The sequence below is a fragment of the Belonocnema kinseyi genome, chromosome 3 (genome assembly GCF_010883055.1).
Source record: "Belonocnema kinseyi isolate 2016_QV_RU_SX_M_011 chromosome 3, B_treatae_v1, whole genome shotgun sequence".
NCBI lineage: Eukaryota > Metazoa > Arthropoda > Insecta > Hymenoptera > Cynipidae > Belonocnema > Belonocnema kinseyi.
Genome location: NC_046659.1, coordinates 88,761,532 through 88,783,767, shown reverse-complemented (window position 1 = coordinate 88,783,767; position 22,236 = coordinate 88,761,532). Strand labels below are relative to the sequence as shown.

Sequence of the window (22,236 nt, the reverse complement as noted above, 5' to 3'; positions counted from 1 at the left end):
AGATGGAGAAAATTGATCTTATTCTATTTCTTTCTCATTCTAAATTCCCGTCAATCTTTTCATATATACTTTTTATTCTACATTCACGTATATTTTTGTAATTCCCTCTTTTCTATCTTAACTCTATACTTTATATAGCCATGCCAATATTTCTTTATCCCTCTGTCAATCTAAATTCCAATCTACCTCTTTCAATCTCCTCTCTTCTATTCTCATCGAATCCTACATCATCTATCCTATCAATCCTATCATATTTTTCAATCAACTTTTCAATCGAAATTTAAGTATAATATATACGTTTGATGAAGAAATTTTTAACCGTACACTTGCGTAATTTTGCCAAATATCATCTTATATATTATTTATTATGAAACATTTTTATAATTCAATATTATAATTATATACAAAATTAATAAGGTAGAATTTTGATAATAATAATAATAATAATAATAATAGAAGAATGTAATATATTTTTTATTAATAATTATTATTTATTGATACTCAATTAGTAAATAATTATTTATGATTAATGTTTAATAAAAACTTAAATGATTAATATTTGATCCATGTAATCAGTCAAAACGACTTTTTTGTGATTCAAAATGATTTAGAATGTGTGTTCAACACTTTCCTTAACAATCAATTCTTGTCTTTTTAAGATTCATCGTTTTTTGTAGCAAATCCATACTTTTGGTTGAAAATTGAACTATTTTGCTGAAAATTCGTTTTTTTTTTATCTGAGGTAATTAATTTTCTTCTCTGGAAATATAACTATTCTATTTTTGGTTAAAAATGCATACATTAATTAATTGTTTGGTTGAAATATTAACTGCTACATGTTTCCTTAAGAATTCTTATTTTTATGATTACTATTATTTTTTGTTTGTCTGAAAAACAACTGCTTAACTAGTTTTTTTTTTTTTGGTTTTTAGTTTTTTGTTACCAATTGGTTTAAAGTTGAAAAACTTTGTGAAGATTCATAACTTTCGTTGAAACTAAAATTAAATTAATTAAATTAACTTTCTTTAAATTGAAATGATGTATTTTCGTGTTGAAAACTCAGATGTGTTGTAGAAATTTCGTTTTTTGGCTTGAAAGTTCAACAGTTTGGTAGAAAATTAAATTTCTCGTTGAAAATTGATATTCCGGGTTGAAAATTTATCTTTTGTAAGATGGAAATTCCTCGTTTTGCTCAAGGTATTATACGGATAAAATTATTTTCCGATTATTTTTTTTTTTCAAATTAGGACTGTATATTCATTAATGTTATGCAAAGTTTGGTGCAATTAGAAAAGTACTGCCCATTTCAAAGTTGATACAAGTATAATAAAAAATCTAATTTTACTATCCCAAGGTATTGAAAATGTAACATATTTTAGCACGGCGCCTAAAACGGGTCTAAACATTTTATCCAAACACTGAGTAGAAAATTCAAGTATTAAGATGAAAATTCGTCTTCGCGGCTAGAAAATTAATCTCCTTTATTGATAATTTCTCTATTTGATTGAGGATACTTTTTGTTAAATTATATTTACTAAAAATTATTTTATGTTTAATTTAAATTGTACACGACGACCAAATTTTTTTTTAATAGTCACAGCCCTGCTTTAAGACACCTGTGCCAACCTGTTTTCATATTTTAGTAAGTAGTGTGTAGTCGATAATGAATTGTTAAAAAAATTATTATCTTGATACAAAAAACTTTTTCAAATAATTTGTTTTATTTCATCGAATCTATCAAATTTAATTAATTATGTTTATTGTATTTCAACGTTTTATATCAAGGAATTTTGCGCATGTTTTTTAAGTTTTCCCGCTTTCTCTAATTCAAATCCTAATGGTGGTAGCAGTGGAATGTCCCGTGAGCAATGCGCATGCTCGTGTTAAATAAACATAACCTATTTCAACACACTTTTCGTGTGTTCATTAAGTTTTGTAAAATAAACATAAAACAATTTCATTTACGCTTTTTCAGTTTATTTAAATATTAGTTACATGAGAAGTATTAAGAAACTAAAAAAATAGAAGATAGAACAATGTAAAGTTATAATAAATATGGATTTTCTGATTTGTATATCTGGATCAGTAGAACCGGTATAACCTGTATATAAATAACTATTACAATGAGTAACAGTATAAGATCTGTTATACATAAAAAGGTAAATATTAAAAATATATATTAATAGTGAATTTTAAAATTTATTGTGATTTTGAAAGTATGCCACGAATGTTAATATGTATACATCAACTAGAATATTTTGCGCACTATGCGCGCACTATTTGTTCTTTTTTTTTTAAAAAAAGGTTCTTTTTTCATCATTTTGTTATAAATTTGACTGAAAGTCTTATATGCTTTGAAAAGGAATAGAATTGATAGAAGTTCCTTCATTATAGCGAGGCAATTTTAGTGAATTCTATATGAATGAAACCATTTTTTTTTACTTACAATTCTTTTCAATTAACAGATTAATTTTCTTATTAAATTAAATAAAAAAATTATTATTATTTCTTGTTAATATTTTGTTAAAATTTAAAAATATATATATTCATATATTTCTAAGGTGTTTTCAGGTGACCTATTCATCAATGTTCAATCAAATTCATCTATTTGAATTTGATTCCCATTTTCTATAATATTCCATTTACCACGTTTTTTGGACATATTTGTCACATAGGCATATTAAATTACTTTATTTTCACATCCAAATTATATTTTTAAAGTTCAAAAGTAACAAAATATAACATTGATGTGCATTATGTAACTGAGATATCAATTTTTATCTAAAATTATCAAAAATATTCTCCCTGTTTTTATTTTCCATTATATTTTAGATAAAACATACTATGAAATACAAAATATTTGTATTAATATTAATTTTATATTTTAATTACAAAATGTCAAGTGACAAAAATGATAAATGTGCGTGTTTGTTTTGTAGTATATATAAATAAATGTTTTATTTGGGGTCACTTATATGGAAGTGCACGGAAATCTTGATATTTATAAGAATTCATTAATTAAAATGTGAATAATTCTCATGAATATCACAATGTTTATGTACATTCATATAAGTAGTTCAAAATAAATATGTATATTTATAATAGCTGATATATTAAGCAAGAAAATATTTTCTTTTTAAATCGTTAACAGTTAAATTGAAGAAAAACGAATTTCCAACAAAATAATGGAAGCCAGAACCAAAACTGATTAATTCTCAACTAAACAGTAGCATTTTTATCCAAGTACTTAGATTTTCAAATAAAGAGATGAATATTATCAAACACAGAAGATTAATGTTCGAACAAAAAAGAGAAATTATCAACGAAATACATCATTTTTTAACCAATTAGTTAAATTTTCAACCAAAAAGATTAATTTTCTATTAAAAAAGACGAATTTTTAACAAATTAAATGGATTTTTTTACTAAGTAGCTTAAATATCAACCAACAAGATTAATTTTTAACTAAAAGGACTTATTATTTAACAAATTACATAAAATGTTAAATAATTCGGAATATTAATTTTTAATTTAAATGTTTTCTTTCTAAAAATATTTAACTAAATAGTTGAATTTTTTAACTAAAGAGATACATTTTTAACCCAAAATGGTGTACTAGAATTTTTATTCGAGAGAATTGTCATTAAAAAAGAAATTCTGTCAGTTAGTTAAATTTTTAATTTAAAAAAACGAATGTTTAAACCTAGAATATGATTTTTTAATTAAAAATTTAATTTTTAACAAAAAAAAACTAATTTCAACAAAAACGAATTTTCAACATGAATCCTCAACTAAAGCTGATTAATTTTCAATTACACAATTTCATTTATAGCGAAAACATTTATTTTCTACCAAAAAAAGAACAATTTTCAACAAAACCACAAATTTTCAACCAATTAGTTAAATTTTCTACCAAATTCTTGTATTTTCATTAAAAAATTCAACCAAAACTATTGAATTTGCAGAAAAGTAATTCAATTTTAAACCAAATAATAATATTCTTAATTAAGAAAGATACAATTTTTAACAAATATTTAATAGTAGACTTTTCAAACGATATAGGGAAAAGACTGAAGCATGCGATAAATAAATAGGATTTTTGATAATTTATAAACTAAAGAAAAACATTTTCAAATAAGCATTGAAGTTTATTTTTAATACTTCTCAAATATTATGTTTAGCTTTATATTATTTAGCTTTATATAACTATATTGAACTATTTTGTTAAAAAAATTTTTGTTGAAATAAACTTTTTAAAATGAAAATTCGATAATTTTGTTTTTGGTTGAACGTATCAGCTTTAGTTACAAATTCATGTATTTTGTTGTAAATTCGTTCTTTTTTGTTTAATTCCATTAAACTTTTTTGTTTTGATTAAAAATTTAACTTTTCGATTATTGGTTGATAATTTATCTTTTTAATTTAAAATGAATTTATTTTCTATTCAGTTCGTCTTCTTTCGTAAAAATTAAATTTCTTGATTGAAAATTCATCTTTTTGGTTAAAAAAATCAACTATTCCAGTTAAAGATTGATAATTTCTGTTGAAAATTTCTATTTTTTGTTTAAAATACAACTATTCCATTTTTGGTTGAAACTTGATCTTTTTTAGTTTAAAATTCATCTATGTAGTTGAAATTTTTTTCTTTTTGTATATGACGATGTAAATATTTCATTGAAAATTCATGTCTTTTCATGAAAAATTGTCTTTGTGCTACAAAAGTGCATCTTTTTGGTTGAAAATCCAATATTTCAGTTAAATATTTATAATTTGAATTTGAAATTGATCTTTTCGGTTGAAAATAAAACGACTTAGTTCAAAATTGAACTGTTTTTTCTACAAAAACCATCCTTTTGTTTAAAAGTCAACTATTCCAGGTGAAGATTCATAATTTGAGTTGTAAATTTATTAGGTGCGTTGAAAATTCAACTATTTGGTTGAAAACTTATCTTTTTTAGTTAAAAATTCAACTTTTTGTTGTAAATTGATATATTAGTTTGAAAAATTGTCTTTCTTGTTAGAAAATTAATTTTCTTGTTTGAAAATGAATCGTATGGTCTAAAAATTAGTTTTTTTTTTGTTTAAAAATGCAAGTATCGCTATTATATATTTATAATTTTAGTAAGTAACTCATCCTATTGATTGAAAATAAAACTGCTCGGTTATAAGATAAATTAAATTTGTTTTTAAAATAAATCTGTTTTTCTTTTGGTGAAAAAATAATTTTTTTAACTGGAAATTTAAATTTTTTATTTTTGATTGACAACTGACCTTTTTCATTTCAAAATTCTGTTATTTGTTTAAAAAATGATATTTTTCATTCCAAAAGTTTACTGTTTTCTTGAGAATTAATGTACTTTTTTGAATCATCTTTTTGGTAGAATATTATCCTTTTTGTTGTATATTCAAAATTTAGTTAAAACTCCATGTATCTTTTTGAAAATCCAAATTTCGACTTGAAAAGTCAGGAATTTGAAACTGTGTAAATTGAATATGGTTCCCACATTATTTCACCTAAATATTCACTGACTTTTTAATTGTAAGTGGATATTAGATACAAAGTCAAGAATTGATTAATTAAGTTATTATTATTATTAAACTAATCTACTATGCTAAACTATTTGAGAATATCTTGTAATGTTAATTAAATTCCTAAAAACTAAAAAAAAAAACATTATTTATAATAAACTCACGGAAAATTATACCTGAAAAAAACCTGGAATTGCCAGGGCATTTTTTTCCAGGATTTGAGTAGACACCCTGTCAGACTACGCATAAGTAACCTTAGGATTAGTATTTTTACACCATTTTTTAAATCTCTAAGGTGAGTCTGAGACCCGATAATTAATAATTCTGCCCTGTTGCAGATTACTCAATCCTTGAACTCAAACCTTTTGACTAAAAACATCAAGGCCTCGCATTTAACATTAAAATACAATACGAATGACGAGTCATTTTCCTTTTTATTTCCTTTAAAAGTAAAGGAATATAACATTCTGCAAGATGCCGAATCAGTAACAACAATCGAAATTGACAAATTCGTCAAAAATATCGAACATTTGAAGTCCCATCATAAGGAATGGTTGTCTTTTCAATTGGACAGAAATCAATATGTGAAGGAAATGCTCGACAACAATATCAAACAAATAACTCCTTTTGTCGAAGCAAATCCCAGTAATGTTGTGGTAGAATTCAGTTCTCCAAATATCGCAAAACCGTTTCACGTGGGCCACTTAAGATCAACAATAATAGGAAACTATATCGCGAATTTGAATAAATTTCTGAGCAACAAAGTAACAACCATAAATTATCTAGGCGATTGGGGAACACAGTTTGGTTTTGTTCAACTCGGTCTTAAATTGGCTAATATTTCGGAATCTGCATTGAAAGAAGATCCAATCAATTCTTTGTACAAAGCTTACGTTTATGCCCACAATTTAAGTAAAGAAGATCCATCGATTGAGGATAAAGCGAGAGACATTTTTAAACTCTTAGAAGACGGCGATAGTGAAAGTCTGAAGGAATGGGAAATTTTGAGACGTTATACAGTCGACGAGTTGAGAAAAACGTACAGTAGGATAGGAATAACATTTGACGAATATCACTGGGAATCTATGTACAATGCTAAAAAATTAGAAACACTATTTTCTGAATTGGAACGGTTGCAGCTGCTAAGTACAGATGAGGAAAGTAGAAAAGTTATTCGTCTCAGTGAGAAAAAGAGTGTACCTATCTTAAAAAGTGATGGTTCTACTTTGTACATAACGCGAGACATCGCTGCCGCAGTAGATAGATTTAACGAGTATAAATTTGATAATATGTACTATGTTGTCGATAATGCTCAGTCTGAACATTTTGTGAGGCTCGTGAATATTCTAGAACGCATGGAATACCCGTGGGCGAAGAGAATTAAACATGTGAAGTTTGGGAAAATTCGTGGAATGAGTACAAGAAAGGGTACAGCTGTATTTTTGAACGATATTTTAGATGAAACGAGAGCAGTTATGAAAGAGAAACAAATACAATCGCCGAGTAAGTAATTTTGGTTATAAATCTTATTATTTCGTTGAAAATTTAATATTTTTCTTGAAAAGACATCCTTTTTCGTTGTAGATTCAACTTTTTTATAAAAAAATTTTCTTTTTGGATTAAAAATTTAGCTCTTTTCGTAAAAGATTAAACTTTAGTTCATTTTTTCAGTATAAATATTGCATCTTTCTTGGAAACAATGCAACTGTTTTGTTGATAATTAAAGTACTTCGTAGAAAAGTTACTTTTTGTTTAAAATTATTATTTTTATATTAACAAGTGAATTGAAATATTTCTGGATAAAAATGCAACCCCCTTTTTTGTTGTTGAAAATTTGTGTTTTTGATTTAAAAATTCACCTGTTTTAGTAGAATTTTCATTTTTCTTGGACAAAAATACAACTGATTGGTTGAAAATTTAACAATATTTTTCAACAGTCATGCTTTTTGTTTAAAAATTCGACTATTGGGAATGGTGGTCTACCAATTCGCTACATGGTGCCGCAAAATGGAAATAAAAAGAGTAGGTGCAATTTTAAATATGTATTTTAATTTTTGCATAAAAGTGTTTTTACGATTGTTTAGTGAAGTATAAAACAATTATTGAATACTAACAATAAATATTCATAAAAAACAAATAGTTTTAGATAGAATTTCCATCTTATACATTGCAAAAACAAAATTTTGTGAAATAGGTTTAAAAAATACAATTATTTGATTACTTCATGTGAGTTTCAATGTATTATAAGCTTAAATAAACTTTAATCAATGTATGTAGCAACAAATTTTATCCATATTATGCCAAGAATACGAATAATAGAAAACTGGAATTTAAATACGAATTCTAAGCTAACTTTTAGATCAGATTTTTAAATGGTAAATATTTAATGTATAAATTATGAAACATTTACTTTAAGTTCATTTATGCTTCAAAATAAGTCCATTTAGGTTTATAATCTTTTGAAAATCACAACAAAGAGAATAATCATTTTTTTTTAATATTGTGGTCAAAAAGTGTATTTTTTCGCTGTATAATATGTAAATTCCATTTAAAACACTTTGTTTCCGATAAAGACTTATTTTTATTATCCAATCAATAGTTTGAACGTCACAAAAAATTGTTAAAATACTTTTATGCACAAATTAAAATGCACCTTTATAATCGTGCCTATTCTTTATAGTTCGAATTTTTGTCACCAGGTGGCGTATCGCAGTTTTACCATTCCCAATATAACAAAAAATTTAATTTGTTTAAGATTTTTATTTTGGGATTGGAAAGTGAACTGAAATCTTCTTTGGATACAAATTTAACTATTTTAAAAAAAAATTTTGTTCTTTGAATTCGTCTGTTTTCGAAGAAATTTCGTGTTTCTTAAATAAAAATGCAAGTCTTCGGTTGAAAATTCAACCCCTTTTCTGGAAATTGGTCTTTTTGATTTTGAAATTCACCTGCTTCAGCAGAAATTTCATTTTTATTGGATAAAAATGCAACTATTTTGTTGAAAATTCAACATTTTTCTTTAAAAAAACATCCTTTTTGGTTGCAGATTCAACTGTTTTATTAAAAATTCATCTTTTTGGGTTAAAAAATCAGCTCTTTGCGAGGAATATTAAACTTTTGTTTAAAATTCATGTTTTGTCGCTAAAAAGTCAACTGAAATCTTTTTTTGGATGAAAACTATTTTTCTGAAAATTTTTCTTTTTTATTTAAAAGTTCATCTTTTTACAGTATAAATATTGCATTTTTTGGAAAAAATGCAACTGTTTTGTTAAAAATCAAACTATTTCTTAGAAAATTTACTTTATGCTTAAAATTATTATTTTTATGTTGAAAAGTCAATTGAAATCTTTGCGGATGAAAATTCGACTCTTTTTTTTTGAAAATTTGTGTTTTTGAATTTAAAATTCACCTGTTTGAGTAAAATTTTCATTTGAAAGTGAAGTTCAATAAAAATGCAAGTGTTCGGTGGAAAATTCAAACTCTTTTTGCAAGTTTCTCTTTTTGATTTTGAAATTCACCTGCTTTAGCAGAAATTTCATCTTTATTGGTTAAAAATGCAACTATTTGGTGGAAAATTTAACAATCTTGTTCAAAAGTCATACTTTTTGGTTGAAAATTCTGTTTTGTTGAAAATTTACTTTCTGTTTAAATTTCTTGTTTCGGTGTTGAAATGAGAACTGAAATCTTTTTCTGGATGAAAGTTCAACATTAAACAAAAAATATGTCGTTTTTTATTAAATATTTATCTGTTTTAGTACAAATTTCATCATTCTTGGATATAATTATACATGCAACTATGTGGTAGAAAATTCCACTATTTTGTTAAAAGTTCATCATTTATGGTAGAAAAAAATCGTCTTTTTGGATTGAATATTCAACTTTTTTCGTAGAAACTTATTTTTTGTTAAAAAATTCATCTTTTGTTCTTGAAAAGTCAGCTAGAATTTTTTTGTTGACAAAAGTTCAACTATTCTTTTGATATTTTTTTTTTTAAAGTAAAACTTCATCCTTTTTGGTTGAAAAAATTGTCTTTTTGGATTAAGAATTAAATTTTTTGTCTTAGAAACTTATTTTATGTTAAGAAATTTATTTTTTGGTCTTGAAAAGTAAATTAGAATCTCTTTTAACAGAAAATTCAACTATTTTTATTTAAATTGATCTTGTTGATTTAAAAATTTATCTGTTTTGGTAGAAATATCATTTTTCTCTTATGAAACTGCAACTTTTTAGTTAAAAGTTATTATACTTATCTTGAGTATTTAGCTTTTTTGTTTAAAACTTTTGTTTTCATGGTTTAAAGAAACTTTTTTGTTGAAAGTTAATTAGTTTCGGATAAAAATTTAATCATTTTTGTTTAGAACTGCTACAGTTTTTTTTTTTTTTTTTTGACAACTAATCGTCTTTTTTAGTTGAGGATTCAACTATTTTGTTGAAAATTGATTTTTTTGGATGAAGATTCATCATTTCATGGGGAAGTGTATCTTTTTTTTTTTGAAAATGTAACTCTTTTCTGAAAAATTCGCTTTTTTTGTCGTTGAAAATTAATTTTTTTAACAAAAAATTAAACTATTTCATTTTAAAATAAAAATTTATCTTTCTTTCCATAGAAACTTCATCTTTTTAATTAGAAACGTCAACCATTTGGTTGAAAATTCATATTTTTAGTTGAAAATTGGTCTTTTTTGGTAGAAAGTTAACCTTCTTAGTTGAAAATTCATCCTTTTGTTTGAAAATTTATGTACTTTATTGAAGTTTTGTCTCTTTTGTAGAAAATTTATCTTCTTGTTTGAAAATGAATGTATTTGGTTAAATATTAATCTACTTGATTTAAAATTCATTTATTTTATTGTAAAAAATATCATCTTTTATATTTAGAAAAGGAACCTGTTTGGTTGAAAATTAAAAATCTGTTTTTCTTGAGGGTTAAACTATTTTTTTATTATTGGTATTTTTTGGTTGAAATATTACCTATCAAATTTTTCGTCGGAAAATCGTCCTCTGTAGTTGAAAATTTAACTATTTGGTTGACAACATATAATGTGTTTTGTTTGATTATTAAACTATTTGGTTGAGAATTCATATATTTTATTCATAATTCGTCCTTTTTGTAGAAAATTTATCTTTTTCATTGAAAATGAATGTTTCTGTTTAAAAATTCATCTATTTTATTGAAATTTAATCTCTTTTGATAGAAATTTAATCCTTTTTGGTTGTAGATTCGATAATTTTTTTGAATAACATATTTTTTGGTCAAAAATTCAACTACTTAGTTAAAAGTTGAACTACTCTGTTAAAAATTAATTTTTAGGATTTAAGATTCATCTGTTTGATCATTCTACTATTTTGTTGAAATTTTTTTTATCATGAATGGCTTTAACTTAAAATTTAACTATTCTATTTTTAGTTGAAAATTGATCTTTTTTAGTGGAAAATTCAACTATTTGGTTGAGAGTTCGTGTATTTTCTCGAAAATTCATGTTTTTAATAGGTAATTAATGTTTTTAGTTAAAAATGAGCCTATTTTGTTTGAAATCACAATATTTTCACTTGAAAAGTTAGGAATTTAAAGCGTTTCATGATGAATTCTATATGGTAACTATATTAATTTTATTTAAGAGAAGTTATTTAACAACAATTTTCCCTATTTTTATAAAATGTCACCCTTTTTACCCTCTTTTGAGAGCATTTTAGCTTGTGAAATCTGCAATATTAAAATTTTAATTATTTTAATTGATATTATTTTAATTTGCTGGTTTTCTAGTTTCTATTATAATGCTTCAAAATATAAATATGACAGTTAAGCTACCAAATTTTATTTAGCTTGTAATACAGTGAATCTTCCAAATGCATGCAGATAAATTAACTTTATAATGGAATCGAAAAAAGAAAAAAAACATTAAGCATTACAGGCATATTTTTGTGTGATTAGTAGTCTGTTTGAGCTACTTTTTAGCTTAAATTAGTCCTTTTTTCCATTTTTTCATGTAAATTAATCTGTCTCTGCCCTGTATTTACCAAAGTTTTTACAAATTAGCAAAATTATGTTGATTTTTCTTCTTAATTTTCTTCAGTTTAATTTATTTCAGATACGAAAGTTCCTCTTAATATAGATGACAACAGTACAGATATCCTTGGAGTCTCGGCTGTAATTATTAATGACTTGAAACAGAAACGTGCTCATGATTATGATTTCGATTGGAACAAGGCTTTGGATGTAAGTAAAGTATTATAAGGATGGTCGCAAGTCAGGGAAAATCTGGAAATCAGGGAAAAGTCAGGGAATTTTGAAGGTCAGGGAAAGTCAGGGATTTTGAACAAAAAAATCGCAAAAGTCAGGTAATTTCTTTTAGAAGCACTTTAAGTAATTTTCAAGAATAATCGGGACTGCCACACAGAATTATTCACTTTTTTATCAAATTACTCTCTAGTCAGTTTTTAGATGAAAATATTACTTTAGCCACTTTTTTCAATAAATTAACCTCTACATTACTTAATATTACATTTATGTCAAAATTTTCCGGAATTTTTAAAAATATTTTTGAGTATTTTAAAAATTTTCAAAAGATTTCAATAATTTGAAGAGATAATTTTCAAAGGATTTAAGGGTATTTTTAAAAATTGTAAGGATTCTTCTAGAGCTTTCAAAGGTTTAAAGGGATTGCAAAAGATTTCAAAGGATTAAAAATTGTTTAGGGTATTTAAAAAAATTCCTAGGAATTTTCAAAAGACAGCAATAATTTAAAAGTATTCCAAAGGATTTTTATAAATCTCAGGGTATTTTTAAAACTCTCAAGGAATTTTCAAGCGTTTAAATTTTTTTGACGGGATTTCAAAATGTTTCAATGTATTTTTCAGGATTTAAATAATCTTAAGGGATTTCCAAGGATTTTAATGATGTTAAGGGATTTAAACACAATTTCATGAGATTCTGAAAATTTTCAGAAGATTGGAACTGATTTGATATATTTAAAAAGATTTCCAGGGATTTTATCATATTTCTGGAGATTCCAATGATTGTAAGGAATTTAAAAGCTCTTAAGATATTTGAATAAATTTTAAAAGAATTTATTATCAAGAATTTAAGGACTTTGTAGGTTTTCATCGGGGGGGGGGGGGTTCTTCCACTGTACTGCCCAATGCAAAAAATGTGTCACGAGAGTTGAAAACAGCTATGCGGCGGCGCTAGTAGTAACTTTGTTCTACAGAACCATACAGTACCATAGGAAAATTGCATAAAAATTACAAAATAAATATGAAACACACTTTAAACTCATTTTTTCTTCATTGTAGAGTCAAGTATTTATTTCAAATAACGACAAGATTTTGAATTAACAAAAAATAAAATTTCAAAATATCCAAAACTAAAATTCACCGAATTTAAGACCGACTTTTAAAATAAACGAATTATTAAGTTCCCGACAAATGTTTTAATTCCCGAAATTTAGAATTTTGCAACATAGTTAATTGATTATTAATTTATAAGTAATTAATAGAATTATAAATAAGGCAAAAAATTTAATGAATCATTCATTTATAATTTAATAATTATTTTCGGAAATTTTAAATTTCGTCAAACTTAAATTACAGAAATAGAAATATTTATGAGAATATAACAATTCCTTTATTTTATAATTCGGCAATTTTTTGTTGTTGCTAATTTATGATTTAGTTATTCTTTCTTTCGTCATTTTGTATTACTCCCGGATATTCAAACACTTTAAAATATAGTGATGAAGAGCTAATTTTTTTTTATATTGCCGCTTTACAATATAATGCTATTATATAATAAATATAATTATTATATCTATATATGACAAAGAAGGAATATGATAAATCCTTAAATATTTTTTTCTATTACAAATGAAATAACCAAATCTTAAATGTGATATTTTTCAATCAATTAGACTTTGTAAAGAAGCTAAAATATTTTAGCATTTGTATGTTTCCAAATTTAAAGAAATTATCTTACTCTTTTCTAAACTTTCCCAGCAATTTTAAGAAAATTTGTTTATTCGCTTGAAAAAATTAAAAATTATTTTCAGTTCTACTAAATATTTGTTGAATTTACCCGATTTTTGTTTGCTTTTATTTTGTAATCTTACCATATTGAAACATTTTCCTTTAAAATCTTCTAAACTATTTTTAGAAATTTTCAAAAATCGTTTGTTATGTTTAAAAACCTTTTTCAATTTTCTCTTATACTTTATTGTTCCAAATAAAAAATTATTTAAAACTTTCACACGAATATAATGAAAATTCTTCTTGTTTTTTAATTTTGTCAGACCTTCTAGGCCTTTTAATTTCTAAAAATTATTCAAATTTTTTTTTGCATTTTTTATTAATTCTCCAAGATTTAAAAAATTGCCCTAAAATGTGTCAGCTTCTTCTTCAAACATTTTTGAAAATTTCTAAAATCTTTTTAAACAATTTCTTAAAATTAATTTTTTGAAATAAAAAGTTATTTTAATTTTTCCTATGAACCTGAAAAAATATCTTTCATCTTCATGAAACTTTACAAAATGTAGAGAAAAACTTTACAAGTTTAATTTATTTTTGAATCGTTTCGAAACTTTTGAGTATCTCTCAAGAATTTCATAAACTTTTTTCACATCCTGAAAAAATTGAGTTTACCTAAAAAATTTGTAAAACTTGAAAAATTAAAAAAAAAATGACCTCAACGTCTTCTATATACTTTTAACCCACATTTTAAAATCCTTAAAACTTAAAATTATTCTTTTAAAATAAAACCGAAACCATTTCTCCTCAGATCTTTTATAACTATTAAAAAGCTTCTAACTTTTGCATTCGGAGTCTTCGGGTATTTTCATACCGAAGCGATAATTAATGGAAATGATTCGATAAAAAAAAAAGAAAAACACTATTAGAAAAATCTACTGTATCATTTTCATAATAATTATATCAATAAACTGTTTTCTTGATAAATTTTAAAGAGTTTTTTAACGGCTCTACATGACAAAAGACACAAAACAGTCAAAACAACTAGAACAAAGTTACTACTAGCGCCGCCGCATGGTCATTTTCAACACATGGGCCATTTTCAACTCTCGGTGACAGGAGACTGGTTTTCATTAATCCCAAATATTGCAAGGTATTACCAAAGATTTTAAACAATTTAAAAGATTTTTGGATATTTTAAAAGATTACAAGGAATTATCATTTAAGTTCAAAGAATTTTGAAGAGTTTAGGGTATTTTTAGAAATTCCAATGAATTTTTAGGAGCTTTATAAAGTTTTGATGGATTTCAAGTATTTTAAGGTATTTAAAAAAAATCTTAAGAATTTTAAATAGATATCATTAAATTGAAGTTATTTCAAATTATTTTGCAAGTTTATGCTATTTTTGAAACTTTCAAGGAGTTTTCAAGACCTTTTAAAAGTTTAACGGGATTTTAAAACATTTGCATAATTTTAATAGATTTAAACAAAATTTTCATGAGATTTTGAAGAATTTTAGAAGATATGGAAGGATTTTATATATTTAAAAAGATTCCAAGGAAATTTATGAGACTTTTGATGATTTCAATATATTTATCGGAAATGAAAAAAGTTGCAAAATTTAGTTAAAATATAAGTTTTACCTCCCTCCAACGATTATTTTTGGAATTTTTTATTTTTGTGATCTTTTGAAGTAAAATATGCGATTTTGTACGAAAAATTTCTTCATTTTTCAAATGAAAACAAGGTTAATATAAAAAAATTTAAACAAAAATATCATTGGGGGGGGGGGGGGGGGGGGGGGGGGGGGGGGGGTAGGATTTTTATATGTAAAAAAAGTTTACCAAGTTTGAAAAGAATCGGTTCAGTAGTTTTTGTAAAATCGCTGGAACGGACTTTTAAAAAGTGGTTTCGAGAAAAACTCGTTTAAGGTTTTAAACATGGAAAAAGTGAAGAAAAAAATTAATTTTTTAAAAAAGATTTTAGCTCCTTTTTTCCATTACACTGTGCACACTTCACAAACGTAGAAAGTGTAATGAAAACTAATAAAATTCTATCTTTTTATAGTATTTTTCATTGTCTTCTGGTACGTTCCTATATTTCCAAGGGCAGCTGCGGTCTATGAGGAGGGTCGTTTTTAAATCTATAACTTAAAGAGTTCTGCTCCGATTGACTTAATATTTGACGCAATATTTTTAAAACATTTTACAACAAAAAAAAAACAGGAAATTTTTTTTTTACGATTGCTTATCTCCCATTCCCCCCTCAAAGGATCTGAAAGCGCTCAAGATATTTTAATATATTTTCAATTAATTTATTAACAAGATTTTAGTGATTTCGTAGGGTTTCAAATATTTCAAGGTATTACCAAAGATTTTAACGATTTAAAATATGTTAGGATATTTTAAAAGATTCCAAAAATTTTTAGTAGATTCCAAAGAATTTTTAAGAGTTTTGAAAATTTTCCAAGGATATCAAAAGATTGCAATGGATTTTGAATAATTGCAAGGAAACTGAAAGGGATCAAAAGAGCTTAAATATTTTAGATTAATTTGAAAGATTCCAAGGAACTTTTATCACATATTAATATTTTGAAGTTATTCCGAAGGATCTTACAGATTTGAGGGTATTTTAAAAACTTTTAAGAAATTTTCTAGAGCTTTGAAAAGTTGTAAGAAACTTATAAATATTTAAAGGGATTTAAAAAAAGGGGTCATTTGGTTTTAAAGAATTTCCTAGAATATTAGGTATTTTCACTTCAACCCTCAGCTAACTTCACTTTGTTAAAAGCTGAGGGAAAACAATGGATCAAATGCATGGAACAAAACTTTATTTCTGTAATATCTTTGGAATTAATAATAATAATAATTATTTTATTATTTCATTAAATAGTAATTGAAACATAAAAACTATTTTTCAAATATACTTATATAGAAAAAATGATCTTTTACGAAGGTATTAGCAAAATAGGGCAAAAATTAACTGAATCCCATGCATTTGGTCCCTTGTTTTCCCCTCAGCAATCTACGAAGTGAATTTAGCTGTTGATTGACGTGAAAATACCTAATTGGAAGTTATGGGACGTATTTATATATATTTAAAAATTCAACGGAATTTTTCAAAGCTTTAAATAATTTCAAGGGATTCCAAAAGATTTAAAACTATTTAAAATATCTTCGGGCAATTCTAATATATTTCAATAATTAAAATTGCTTTCAACGGAACATAAAAAATTTTAGTGAATTTTTAAAAACTCCCAAGGAACTTTCAAGTGCTTTAAAAAGTTTCAAGGTATTTCGAAATATTTTAAAAGATTCCAATGAATTTTAAAACGCTAAAGTTCTTTTTTTATCAATCTTCCAGGATTTCAGAAAATATCAGATTTCCTAGAATTTCACGGAGTTTCTATAATATTTTAATAGATTTCAAAGAATTTATTTATTCAGTTCTTCTTAATCCAATAAATTTTTCTAATTTCATTTCAAACTTACTGAATATATTAAATTTTTTCATATTTTTCTATATTTCTTCAATTGACTTGATTTTTTAAATTCATCTTGAGTTTATTTAAATTCTTTTGAATTGAAATTGAATTTTCTTGAAGTTTTATTAATTTGTCCTGCATTTGTTAAAATTCAAAAGCACATTATTCACATTATGAGTGTACATTAGTGACTTTTCGGGTTAGAAATTGGATTTTTTAAAAAGAAATTTATTCAGAGTCGTCAATATTTGGTGGATCGAGTTAAAAGTCAATATTTCTCTTTAAAATTAGCTACAAAATACAAAGGAATAAAAAAAAAGTTTTTGGCGCTAATTATGATTATTTTTGCCGTTTTTAATACAAATTATTTCTAATACATAAAGTACTAGTTTCTACTTATGATTAGATGTTTATATAAATTGTTTGAACAATTTTTTTCCAGCAATTTCGTCTTAGAATAGAGTGTGTATATTACTTTTTTTTATCAAACAATTTTGAGAAATAACTGGTGCTTGAATCTAATTTGTACTTGAACTTTTAGATAAAAGGTGAAACAGGCGTGAGATTACAATACACACACTGTCGTTTAGTCAGTTTAGAAGAAAACAGTGGAGTGGAGCCAGCAGCTGAATGTAATCCAGAAATTTTGAAGGAAACTTGCGTAGATGAATTACTTTTTGTGCTTGGTCTTTTTGAGGAAACGATATTTAGGTCGCACGAGAGTCTGGAACCATGCCTATTGGTGGGCTATTTATTCAGACTGAGGTAATTAGAGTTTAGAGCTAATTTATCCATAAGTTTTTTTATTAGTTAACAAAGGATAATAAGAAGGCCGTTTTAATTGAGGAAAAAAATCTCATTCTTTCCCCGTTCTCAAAAATTTTTCGCGTTTATTGAAACAAAAAAATTGGACTACTTAAAACCGAAACATTTTTTATTTAATGCAATAAAAACTGAAGTGACAATTTAAGCATTCAGAGTGGAACACTTTTGTATTTTAAACTGTAAAATTTGAAGATTAAGTAATTTTTAATTTAGACGCAACTTTAAATTGAATGCTATTAAACTGCAATAAATTTTATTTTTATAGAATGAACCAAATTAAATTAAATTTTTATAAATTAAAAGATTTCTGTTAAAAAAATATAAATTCATGCTACCATTTTCAATGCTTGTAATTAAAATTAATCTTCCCTTTCAACTGAAATTAATACAAATGTGACCAAAAAAGTGTTTGTAAAATCTCTTTCAATTCTGTACAAAATTGAAAACAAAAAGTTGAAAATATATATACTAGGAATACCAAATTAGCACCTGTTCACTCAATAAAAATGTTTTAAAAAATTGGTGTCTTCCAATTCAGAAAATTTTGAAGAACTAAATTTCCTCCCTTCCAACTTAATAAAAATCTTCAGAATAAGAAAAGGTTTCTCCAATTCACAATTAATTAAAACCGTAATTTTTTCTCCAAGTTGATAAAAATCGTAGAAATAACAAACTTGTCCTCCTCCATTTCAGAGAAAATTGAAAATCTACATTTCTTTCCTTACCACTCAGTAATAATGTTTAAAAAATTACTCTCTTCTAATTCAGCAAAAAATATTGAATATAAAAGTGTCCCTCCTTCTACTAAATAAAAATGCTAAAAAAATGCCTCTTCTAATTCAGAAAAAAACTATAACCGAAATTTCGTTGCATCTAATTTTATAACAAAAACAAAAAGGGATTCTTTCTATTTAGAAAAAATTTAAAACCGATAATTTCCGCCCTTCTAAGTCGATAAAAATGCTCAAAAGAAAAAATAGCCTCTTCCGATTCAGGAAAAAATCTATAATCGAAATTTCGTTGTTTCCAACTCAATAAAAATGAAAAAAAAAACAAAAAAGGGCCTTTTCAAGTTCAGAAAAAATGAAAAACAAAATTTCCTTCCTTCTACACCAGTAAAAATGTTTAAAATAACAAATTTATCTCTTCTGATTCAGAAAAAAACATTGAAAATTAAAAGTTTCCTCTTTAACTGAATAAAATAGGTAAAAAGAAACAATCGCCTCTCCAAGTCCAGAAAAAAAATTAAGCAACCAAAATTTTAGCTCAGAAAAATTTGCAAACCAAAATTTTCTCCGTTCCAATTCAGTAAAAATCTTAAAAATACAAAAATGTTCCTCTTCCAATTTAGAAATAATTAAACCCAACATTTCCTTGCCTCCAACTTGATACAAATTTTAAGAAAAAAAAATGTCTCTCTTACAATTTCGAAAATGTTTAAAATCGATATTTTCAACTCAATAATAATGTTAAAAAAAATTGACCTCTTTCAATGGAAAAAGAAAAACTGGTCGTTTTCAATTTACAAAAAATAACCACAATTTCGCCCCTTCCAACTCAGTAAGAATGATAAAAACAAAAAAGGGCTTTTTGCAATTAAGAAAAAATTAAAAACTAAAATTTCGTCCTTCCCAGCTCTATAAAAATCTAAGAAATAAAAAATGTTCCTTTTCCAACAACATTTCAATAAGATTTTAAGTGGTTCATAAAGTTTCTATCGGATATTTAAATTTTTATTTAACTACGAAGTTTTTAAAATTCAAGCAGTTCAATTTTAAACATTAAAATTATTGTTTAATTTTAAACAGATTAATATCATCTTGTAAAGTAGATTACTGTTCAATTTTTATCACTCGGACTACAGTTCATAAAACCCTCTTTTTTCCAAATTTTTAAAATTGAAACGCCTGTAATATTTTTAATTGTTTAAGTCTGTAAAACTGCATTTTAAAATTGCCAAAATTGAAAAAGTACCCTTAAAAATGAAGATGAAAAATTAATAATTTTTTAAAGTAATAGATCTAAGAATTATGTTCGCAAAAACTGCATGATATCATGTGTTTCTTTATATCGTCATATCACGTGATATGAAATTTGTAATATTTGAAGTCATTAGATAGATTTTTCGTCTGAAAATTTTTTAAATTCCCTGTAAAAAAAATTAATTATTATTTTCCGATTTTCCGGGCCAGTGGCCACCCCGATAATATTGATATGTTTGCTTTACAGCCATGTCATCAATAAAAATTTGTTGGAGCTGAGAGTCAAAGATGAACCATCTGATGTAGCTTCTCAGAGATTGCTGCTTTTCAACGTATCTCGAAATGTTCTTGCTAAAGGAATGCGACTTCTTGGATTAAATCCACTAAATAAAATGTAGAAACTGAGTTCAACTCATACGGTATGTAAGTTACTGTAAATTTTTGTAATTAATTTTTTAACTTCAGTAAATGCTTGAAATATAATGTATTAATGGTGTTTTTTTATTTAAGTGTCTAGCGACCGTAAAAACCTGGAAATCTCCTTGAATTTTTCACGAGAACCTTGAATAATTTATTTTTATTTTGAAACAGTTATTTTATCCAAATGTGTAAATTAATTTAAATCTCTTAGTCTATTATGAAAGTAACATCTCGTTTAGAAGAAATCTTGGTACTGACAATTTTTTATTTATTAAGATATAATTTATCTTTTAGTTATTACAGAATAAAGGGATTTATAGGCATTTTTGTAGATTTTACAATAGATTACAAAACACTAGTACGGATTGCAAAATATTTCAAATATTTAAAATATTAAGAAGGATTTTTAAAACCAGATTTCAAATATTTCACAAAGATTTTAAAACTTACAAGATTCAAAGTACTTAAAAGATTTAAAAAGTACAGTACACCAAATTTCAATAATTTAAAAACATTTTAATGATTTAAAACTATTTAAAAAGTTTTCAAAGTATTTTAGAAGATTTGAAAATATTTCACAAAAATTTCTCAAGGATTTAAAAAATTTGAAAAAAGCTTGTACATCAGAAATCAAAGATTTCACAAATATTTCGAACATTTCTAAAATTTCAAAACATTTTACAAAGAATACAAATATTTTAATGATATCAATGATTTCAAACGAACACAAAAGATTTTACAAACATAGATCAAAGAAAGTATTTACATAAATTTCAAGATTTTATAAAAGATTAAAAAGATTAAAAAAAATTCACAAAGATTTCAAATATTTTACAAACATTAAAAAAAAATCCAGACGATATCACAGAAATATCATGATTTCAAAAAGATTTTAAATACTTTAAAAGATTTCAACGAATAGATTTATATTCGCAAAAAATTAAGAATTTGTTTACTTATGGTTCTGATTTCTGTCAAAATTCGTGTCCAATAAAAAATGAATATTCTTATTTTTTCCATTTGTAAAAAACGGGGTTTTCAATATTTGATGTAAAAAAAGAAAACCTGGAAAAATGGACTTTTTGGCCTGGAAATTCTGAAGAATACCTTCAATTTAGTTTCTAAGAATCGCTGGACACCTAAAAGATATTTAAATAATTAAAAAGGCCTATAATAATTATCCTATAGTAAATTTTCCATAATTTTTCTCGATTATTGGATATTCATTACATAGAATAATTCTATAGAAAACGCTTGTAGATAATCAGTATTGGAATAAATAATAGAAAATTATTGAAGGAATTAATAATAAATACACTTTAAGCAGCAAAAATCTATAAATCCCCTTGATATCTTTGAAATCACAAGAAATTTCATTAAAATCTCTTGATATCTTGGGAAATATTTTGAAAACCATTGAAATCTTCGAAATCTGTAGAAAACACTTGAAATATTTGAACCAATTTTGAATTCCCCTGCAATCTTTAAAATCTATAAAATAGTTAGAAATCTGCCAAAATCAATTTAAATCCCTTGCAAGTAAATTCCCCTAAAATCTTTGAAATACTTTAGGGTCCTATAAAAATCCTTAAATCTTGTAAACATTTTGTTAATTCTTTGAGATCTTTGGAAACCGCATTGTAGGCTTCTTCGCTTTCCCTGAAATTATTCAAATCTTTAGGAATCGTAATAATTGTAATAACTAAAGTCATTTTTAAAAATACCGTTAAAATCCCTAGAAATATTTGGAATTGGTAGGAAACCGTTGAAATTTAATTTAATTTATTTAATTCTATAGAAATTAATTAAAATCGAGCCTCAATGTTTCGAAATCCTACAAAATTCCTTGAATTCTTTTGAAGTTTTCAAAATATCTTGAAATTCTTTGGAATTTGTTCAAATATTTAAAATACCGTAAATCCTTTGAAGTAATTCGAGGGCCCCTTAAATCTTGTAAAATAATTTGAATTCTTTTAAGATCTTTAAAAATTCTAGAAAATGCATTGACATTACTTGAAATTTTTGAATTGTTTAAAAATA

The 22,236-nt window shown here is 25.0% G+C and overlaps 1 protein-coding gene across 1 annotated transcript; it reads left to right on the top strand.

Moving 5' to 3' along the window:
• Nucleotides 1-1,898: 1,898 nt before the first annotated feature.
• On the top strand, nucleotides 1,899-20,263 carry LOC117170234 (probable arginine--tRNA ligase, cytoplasmic). The gene is made up of 5 exons (XM_033356859.1): nucleotides 1,899-2,159; nucleotides 5,868-7,032; nucleotides 11,616-11,743; nucleotides 17,511-17,734; nucleotides 20,024-20,263. Exons 1-5 carry the CDS (start codon nucleotides 2,124-2,126, stop codon nucleotides 20,172-20,174), a joined length of 1,704 nt encoding a protein of 567 aa, XP_033212750.1. The 5' UTR covers nucleotides 1,899-2,123; the 3' UTR covers nucleotides 20,175-20,263.
• The last annotated feature ends 1,973 nt before the right edge of the window (nucleotides 20,264-22,236 follow it).